At 45.1% G+C, this 8,884-nt stretch overlaps 1 protein-coding gene across 1 annotated transcript; it reads left to right on the plus strand.

Annotated features, from left to right (window-relative positions):
* The first annotated feature begins 896 nt into the window (after nucleotides 1-896).
* LOC125428604 (zinc finger protein ZFP2-like) lies at nucleotides 897-8,137 on the plus strand. The gene is made up of 4 exons (XM_048489008.1): nucleotides 897-987; nucleotides 2,137-2,907; nucleotides 3,476-3,602; nucleotides 4,280-8,137. Exons 2-4 carry the CDS (start codon nucleotides 2,158-2,160, stop codon nucleotides 5,710-5,712), a joined length of 2,310 nt encoding a protein of 769 aa, XP_048344965.1. The 5' UTR covers nucleotides 897-987; nucleotides 2,137-2,157; the 3' UTR covers nucleotides 5,713-8,137.
* Nucleotides 8,138-8,884: the final 747 nt, after the last annotated feature.

An 8,884-nucleotide genomic window follows, 5' to 3' on the forward strand; every position in this document is an offset into this window, starting at 1 on the left:
AGAACTGGCTGTTTGGTTTGCAGAAAGTTCTGGGTTCAATCCCTGTCATGTTCAGTTAAAAAGTAGTAGGTGACAGGAAAGACCTCATCTGGAAATCCTGAAAGAGCAGCTGCTGGTCGGAGTAGTTGATACAGAGCTGGAGGGACTGATGGTCTCATTGAGCACAAGGCAGCTTCATGTATTCATGCACAGCTTTTGTGTAAATAAAGTTGTTTTTCAGAATTGGCACCTGAACACACAAAAGTCCAGATAATTGTGAATTGCTCTGGCATCTTTTGGAGGTGCGGTGTGGACCACTGTCTCCGTAACTCTCTCCTAAGAACAAGCAAAAAGGAATGCACGGGAAGCCCTATCAGTTTTCTGACGTGAGGAAGGTTGAACAGCGGGCTATCAGTATCATCCGCTGGGTATAAGGATTTGCATTTTCCCCCCCATCAACCACTCCCTGTACAAATCCGTTGCATTCCCAGGTCTTCCAGGTAGCATCTACTGATGGTTTGTTCTGCCTAGCAGGTTCCAACCTTCTTGGCCAGGAGTAGATGCCTTTTGGCTCCAGAATGCATGTACATTGAGTGAGAATTGATGAATCCTAATTAGAAACTAATTTTGGCTACCTGAGACATGCAAGTGCAGGTGGGGTGGGTTAACTAGGACAGTTAGTATTCTGTCTGCAAACTGGGATTCCAAGCCAGAGTTTAGAATCTGAATTAGTGGGATGAGAAATGATTCATTGGTTAATTTGCACACACACACCTTTGTACATCACAGGTAGTTTCGAATCAGGGTTTCCTGATTGGCCTGAATGTGAGAAGGGAGGAGCGAGGTGTGCCTTCAAACCTAGCAACAAGCTAGGTTGTTAAAATTTAATGTCACCACCATTAACATTTGCCATCTAGATGCAGCCATTATGTTCCTGAGAGGTCCGTGATGTCTTGAAATGTGATGTAGCTAGCTACCTGTTCTGCTGTGATCTTTAATTTTTTTAAGGTATTGTATTTTTAAATGTTGACTATTGGTTATCTTGAGCATGGAAGCTGTCTTGAGGCACAGTACAAATCTTTTAATGAATAAATAAATAATGTCACTCAGTATTCCTCACTGTGAGGGACTTCACACCCCTTGGCCTACCTGGATCCTCTGCCTGTCAGTGGGTATTTAAGCACAACATGCAAACCAGAATTTGTTTGTGAAGAGAGTAGCCCCCTCATTTCTCAAGGTCTTTCCTGTCTTTGTTTGGGGGTGCCAAAGTAAAAAAAATTCCTGTTTAGGAAGACTTTGGAACAACCACAATCGCAATAGGTGCTTGAACCAACTGCGGATTGTTTTCTTAGTGGCAAACTGGAATTACAAACCACTGTTTTAATCCTGGTTTAAAATCTTCATTCTGGGCATGAAAAGTCTTCACTTTTTCACTCCCATTGTGAAGTGGTACACAAATAAAACACGAGTTTGGTGGCACCTTAAAGACATTCAAGACATTTTCCATGAAATCTGAAGCTAGAGCAAGAGATGTTGTTTAAAGATATATCGGTCTTTAAGATACCACTGGACTCCTATTTGTTTTTGCTGTGACAGTCTAACACTGCTAACCCCTCTGGAGTTATTCACCAAGGAAAGATTCCTATACTTAGAGCCTAAGAAAAGTCCTACTGGATCAGACCAAAAAGTCCTAGCCTAATATCCTGTTTCTAACAGTAGACACCCAGATGCCTCCAAGAAGCCTAGAAGCAAGGTTTGAACACTTTCCACTATTATCCGTTGATCAGCAGTTCATATTCAGATGTTCAGCAGCTTGGTTTAAGCTAGCTTTTCAGGCGCAGAACCCTTTCCCTTGATACACTAGTGTTCTGTGTGCAGGGCTTTTTTCCCCCAAGTGGGGATGTTAACGTGCATACTTGTCCCTTCATTCCAAAGTGGTTTGATTCAGACAGAACCACCTCTTTTAATGTTACTTCTGTAGACTGGTGGAATGTTAATGAAAGCGACAACTGACGTTTTGAGGGAACTGTATTAGCTATACTGTAACATTGTTTGGGGGTCATTGTTTGGGATTCTTTCTTTCTTTTTTGTTTGTTTGTTTTGGCCTGATTTGAATCAGGAGATATTTACTAACGCAGAACATCCTTTCTGCCTCAGGAACGGCAGCTAGGAATAAAAATGGAGGAGCTGGTCCTAGCTGGCCTCAAACCAGGGGAGGAATTGGAGGAAGGTAGAAGCAGCCATGATGTTGTCCAAGTGGAGACCATCAAGAAGTCAGTCGCAAAAACAGCTCCAAAGACTGTGAAGCAGGAACTAACTGAGGGGCTGGAACAAGGCTGGGAAGCTCCGTGGTCGGAATTCCTGAAAGTGCCTCATTCAAGATGGAAGAATGTATTGTCCCAATCAGGACAAGATATTAAATATTTCCAGGCCTCGTTGAAAGGAGCACCTGAAGTAAGTCATATGCCAAGAAGGGAGTATGCAACTCAGACCATGACAGGCCTTGGTGACAAAACTCCAGAGGCCTATGAAGGCCTGGACTTCTCTGTGAAAGTGAAGGAAGAAATTCCTGATGAAGAGGACACCGTCAGCTTAGAGATGCGACGCCGACGCTTCAGGCGTTTCTGCTATGAGGAGGCTGAGGGGCCTCGGGAAGTCTTCAGTCAACTCTGGGAGCTTTGTCATCAGTGGCTGAAGCCCGAGACACACACCAAGGAGCGAATCCTGGAGTTGTTGATCCTGGAGCAGTTCCTGACCATCTTGCCTCAGCAAATGCAGAGCTGGGTCACAGAACGAAGACCGGAGACCTGTTCTGAGGCAGTGGCCTTGGCAGAGGAGTTTTTAACAAAACATCCAGAGGCTGAGAAGCTCTGGCTAAGTCGTCCCAAGAGGCGGAGAGAGAACGACGGCTGCAGGCCCGGTTGGAATGTTCGTGGGACTGGTTTATGTCTCTCTGTTATGATTTATGGAATGTGATGGGGTTAGAGTACCTGCTTTGCATGCTGAAAGGCCAGGTGTGATCACTAGGACCTCAGACAGCAGGGATGGGAAAGGCTGTTGCCTGAGGCCATGGAGAGCTGCGGCTACAGAAAATACAGCGTTAGATAAGACAGTCCATTTTGAAATACTGAGGCTTCATGTACAGTTCAAGGTGGACACCATAGTGTGAGAGCACATGTAGGTCCTGGGTTCAATCTCTTGTAGATATTAGCAAGGCCACTAAAGACACTTCTGCTTGAGACTATGGAGAGCTGCACCAATCAGAGTAGACAATACTGGGATAGATGGGTCAGTGATCTAACTCAGTCTTAAGCCGCTTCCTGTATGGACTGGAAGCTGAGCTCTCTGATTGGTCAGCAGTAGAAACTTCTATCGCAATCTGAGACAGTTTGAGGTGGGATAAGGAGAGAACAGAAGCTTTTCCGTGTATCTGGGGGCATTCTGTGTCTCCTGTTTCTGTTTATGATTTAATATTGTGTCTCTGTTTCTGTTTCAGGTACCAGGACCCTTGGAAGGTGCAGCAGTTAGCCCCTCCATGTCAGAACAGATAACATCGGATTCCGCAAAGATGCCATTTGCCAGAGATGCCGAACAAGGGGGTGATAGAGAGACCAGTTTGCTGGGTAAGGCCTGAAGCTGACAGTGTGCTAAGTTTCTCGGGTAGTTCCTGTGCAGGATTTTTCTATGACTTGGCCTGTAGAATCCCATGGATAAATTTGTTCTAAGGAAACTCAGGAGTTTCTGGATTGAATCAGAGCAGCAGCTGAGACAGAAAGCTGAACCCTGGTCAAACACTCCCTTGTATGGATGGAGGAAAGAACCAGGGGGGTGGGGTGGCTGTAGCTCAGTGGTAGAGCATTTTTTGGCATGCAAAAGGTCCCAGGTTCAATCCCTGGTATCTGGAGTTAAAATATCTGACAGCTGGTGATGCGAAAGACCTGTACTTGAGGCCCTGGAGAACTGCAGCCAGTCAGAGTCCACCGACTTTGATGGACAAAGGGCTGATTCAGCTAAGGCAGCTTCATATATGTTCATGAGGGGAATTCTGACTGGAGTGGGGTTATGTGTCCTCTTGACCAGCATGATCACCTCAGTATTCTCTTCCCTATGTGCCCCCTCCAATTCAGACCAAAGCAGAAAACAGGCAGGGGTGGTTGATACTATTGTGCCCTAGTGGGCCATCTTGAAGAACCCAGGTTTCAGTAGCTGCCCAGCACTCCTGACTCCTAACATCAATTCTGCCCCGTTTTCTTCATTCTCCATCAAAGTGATTTCACAGGCTTCCATTTTATTCCTCCAGGCGATGATCAAACGATGACAAAAGAGAAGAACACTCAGCTGGAAAGACTTGAGCAAGTGGAGGTCCTGGAGTCATCTCCGGAAAAACCCAGAAGGAAGACTGTCCCATTTCGAAAAGAAGATGAGGAGTGTGGAAATGAGCTGGAATTAGAAGTACAGCAGGAAGATCATCCAGGGAAAGGAGTGGGGAAGGTCGTTCTGTGTAAAGAAGGTGGTAAAACCTTTTATGCAAATAGCGAGGCGATGCTTCAGTGTCAGAGCAAAAAGACCTGCACAGAATGTGGAAATCTCTGTGAGGTTTTCGATCTCCCTACGAATCAAGAAACTCGGACAGGAGAAGAATTTTACATTTGTGAGCAGTGTGGGAAAACCTTCAAAAATGGAGTGTTCCTTGATCCACAAAAGGGAGCTCTTACGAAAAAGGATAGGCCGTACCAGTGCACGGACTGTGGCAAAAGTTTTGGTACAAAGGCATCTCTTTTGAAGCATCAGGGCACCCACACAGGTGGGAAACCATATGTGTGCTCTGAGTGTGGGAAATGCTTCACAACCAGCTCCAATCTTATATATCACAACATAGTTCACACAGGGGAGAAGCCGCATAAGTGCTCCGAGTGTGGCAAAAGTTTCCACTGGAAGTCATCCCTTATCACACATGAGAGGACCCACACAGGAGAGAAGCCGTACAAGTGCCCTGACTGCGGGAAGAGCTTCGGCAACAGCTCCCAGCTTCTGAGACATAAAAGGGTCCACACGGGTGAGAAACCTTATCACTGCTCAGAATGCGGCAGGAGCTTCAATCAGATTGCCTCACTCATTGCTCACAAAAGGATCCATACGGGAGAGAAGCCCTACGAATGCTCTGACTGCGGGAAGGGGTTTGGTACCAGGACCAATCTGATGATGCACAAGAGGGTACACACAGGAGAGAAACCATATAAGTGCTCCTACTGCGGACAGAGCTTTAGTCAGCGGACCCATCTCATCATCCACGAGAGGACCCACACGGGAGAGAAGCCCTACACATGCTCTGACTGTGGGAAAAGTTTCAATGCAAAAGCTCCCCTTATCACCCATAAGAGGACCCATACGGGAGAGAACCTGTATCAATGCACCCAGTGTGGGAAGAGCTTCAGCACAAGCTCTAACCTTCTCAACCACAATATAATCCACACAGGAGAGAAGCCGCACAAGTGCTCCGATTGTGGCAAGTGTTTCAATCGGAAGTCATCCCTCATTACCCACAAGAGGACACATACGGGCGAGAAGCCATACGCTTGCTTCGAGTGTGGGAAGCGCTTCATTTCTAGTTCGGACCTTACAAAACATAAGAAGGTACATAGAGGAAAACATTCAGTTCGTTCTGAAAACCTCATGTATAACTCTGCAGTTGAGGAGCAACAAACAATACACCCAGGAGGACAGCCCTATTAGAGCCAAGCAATGGCTGAAGACCTGTTTCCTTCAATGCAAGCCTGTCCCAAAGCATATGTGGGAGCTGTGAGTGGTGGTGGTCTGATTTAAAAGACAGCTTATTTTCCTGCAATCTTTTCCATCGTTTTTCTTCAGCCAGGTTGAAGCAAGTCCAGCTGGTAGAAAATGTCAGGGGAGTGCTGAGACAGACTGTCGGGAGCTGCCAGTAGGGGGTGCTGAACATTGCTGGGAGCAAAGAGCCCTGGGTGATTGAACTGCGAAACACTAGATCACAGTCCAGTAGGGAGAAAGCATTTGAGTGGCGGATTCCCTGAGATGGTCGATGGAGAGAGAGATCCCTGGTGGGTTGGAAGGATTTCATACCCCTTGCCTTTGCCCATCTCAGCCCCCAGTTTATACACATTTAAGGTAGACCCACATTTAAAAATACATATTTGCTGCAATTGTATTGACTTTGGACTTCATTCAGGAATTAATGACTCTGTTGAGAATATAGGAAGAGCCACGCTGGATCAGACTGAAGGCCCATCAAGCTGAGCATTTCGTTCACAAAGTGGCCAGCTGGCTGCCTCTAGGAAGCCCACAAGCAGATGACTTCTCTTATCTGTGCTCCCAACTGCATCTGGTACTGGAGGGAGTAGAATCCATCATGACTAGTAGCTATTGATATCCCCATCCTCCATGAATGCATCCACTCCCCTTTTAAAGCCTTCCAAGTCACATCCATTACCTTAGCCTGTGGCAGTGAGTTCCCCAGTATTAACTATGTGCTGTGTAAAGAAGTATTTCTTTTTATTTGTCCTGGATCTCCCAGTTCGCTTCATACACATCAGGAAAGTCACAGGATTGAACCTTAAGGATGTCCAGAAGTATTGGAAACGTGCCTGTAGAAAAATGTCGGCCTCTTGTTTTCCAGCTGTGTTTTGGAAAACCTGGATGGGGGTGTTTTTATTTTTAATAGCTCATTGGGGATTCCTTTGTGATGAGATCAGTAATAGAAGATAAATCCCACCCCCACCCCAAAAGACTCCGAATTCTTCTACAAAAGTAGCATTTAGGCTGTCTGTGTTCAGAGAACCCTGCCTTTGTGAACAAGTGTGATGAACCCTTGCCAGCTGCAAAGGATTCTAGGGCATGTTCTACATCACAAGGAGTATATAAAAATGTGTTCTGTTTTGGGGGTTGCAATTAAAAAAAATAAAACACATACACACACTGTCTGTTGGCAAGCTTTCTGCATGTACTCTGAATGACAATGAACCAACAATTCAAAGAATGACACCAATCATGGTAGCCGAAGAAACTTTCCAGGAAGTTTATCCCCCATTAATGACCTTATCATTGATATGATTTTGAGAAACTGCAGGCTTCCCAAAAACACAGATTTCACACAGACTATGAGGCCCAACAGAGTTTAAATAAAAGACCTAGAAAAATTCTCACAATTTTTGGCAATGCAAAAAATGTACCCAGAACCTATTTTGATTATTTGTTAGTGGTACTGTTCTGAAGTTCCTTAGTGGTTAGTCTCCGGCAAAAAGTGTTCCATGAAAGTATAGTTAGACTGTGGCTTAAACAATGGGATTAGCTTTAGCTTAAATACAAAACTGCATGAATCTTGGAAAATTGGCCAGGTGTCATATCTTACCTTATAAGGGACAAACACCAGGGAATATTCTTGATTGGAGAAATGTATATGTGTAAGTCACCAGAGAGTCAGGCACAAATTTCACTTGGCATTTATATAGTTTAACAACATGCTTCAAAAAGATCGTTTGTTGTCAGGTCCAGACACCTGGAAATTTGAAGTCAATGCTGAAAGACTTGGAAATGTTTGTTCAGGACTCTTAATTTCTGAAAGAAAGAAAAAACTTTGCTTCAGATTCTTGTGCTTTGACACCAGTGTCTTTGTAGCATTGTAGATTACTGGTATGTAGGCATGGGGGGAAGGGGGAAGAGGAAGTGGATTAGGGGAGGGGGATTTTTAGTGTTAGCCGTGTTTTTAATATAACTTTTGTACACGCATTTGCATTAAATAGAAGCTGCCTCCCCTGATTTGGTGAATTGGATTGGGCTAGAATGGGCACGTATGTGTCTGAATTCTGTTCTAAGCGAAATCATTTGTTTTTCCTTGCAAAACGTGAACATTTTCATTGCATTATGTTCCATGGAGTGTCTCTCTTTTGAATAGTGGGGGTGCTATTGGCTGGTTCCTGTGACAGCTGTGTCTGCTTTTGCACATTTAGAATATATATATATACCATGGTGCCCCAACTTTTCTTTTTCGGGCCCCTTGTTACTTCTGCCTTTCCTGATTGCTCATTCATATGTTACCCTTTACTGTGTCTCTTGTATCAATAGGATAAAAAAGAAATGATGCAAGTTTTGTGGCATGCCTATTAAATCACAAGATGTGTCTCTGTCACTGCTGGGATTTTGGGCCATTCTTTGAGAAAAAAATGCACCGCATTTACCAAAAGAAAGCTGGCTCTGAATGAAAGAGAAGCTTATAGCCAAAAGCAGATAGCCATGAAATGTAAGACGAACCTTTGCCTGAAAAAGTAAGCAGCACTTCTCTAGTATGTTAATGTAATGTAGAGGTTACACCAGTGGTGGTGAACCTATGGCACTCCAGATGTTCATGGGCTACAATTCCCATCAGCCCCTGCCAGCATGGTCAATTGGCCATGCTGGCAGGGGCTGATGGGAATTGTAGTCTATGAACATCTGGGGTGCCATGGGTTTGCCACCACAGGGTTAGACTATTGGGAGCTCCACTAACTGCCCAGAATGTACACTCATTGTAGTATCCCACAAATTATTGTTGCCACCTCTAAGTTGGGAAATACATGCAGATGTAGGGACTGGAACCTGAGCGGGGTGGGGAGGGGACTTCAACAGGATATAATGCCATAGAGTCCACCTTCCAAAGTGGCCATTTTATCTAGGTAAGCTGCCACATGGAGATCAGTTGTAACAAGATGTCCAGCTACCACCTGGATATTGGCAACCCTGCCACAAATGCTGAGTCAGGCCAGCAATCTGGAAGCAGGATGCCAGGAATATTCCAGCCTGGCCAGCTGAGGTGTGGAAATCAGGCAGGAAGCAGCAGGGGAGGAAGGTGGCATGCAAACCACAGCCAGGCTAAGTGTTAAGGACTCCTCCTCCAAGA

Source organism: Sphaerodactylus townsendi, linkage group LG03, assembly GCF_021028975.2.
Source record: "Sphaerodactylus townsendi isolate TG3544 linkage group LG03, MPM_Stown_v2.3, whole genome shotgun sequence".
NCBI lineage: Eukaryota > Metazoa > Chordata > Lepidosauria > Squamata > Sphaerodactylidae > Sphaerodactylus > Sphaerodactylus townsendi.

Bases quoted from the DNA above. Each gene is read 5' to 3' on its own strand.
- LOC125428604 (XM_048489008.1), top strand. From the start codon at position 2,158: ATGGAGGAGCTGGTCCTAGCTGGCCTCAAACCAGGGGAGGAATTGGAG. The intron at 2,908-3,475 runs GTTCGTGGGACT...TTTCTGTTTCAG, and splicing joins GCTGCAGGCCCGGTTGGAAT to GTACCAGGACCCTTGGAAGG. The intron at 3,603-4,279 runs GTAAGGCCTGAA...TTATTCCTCCAG, and splicing joins TAGAGAGACCAGTTTGCTGG to GCGATGATCAAACGATGACA.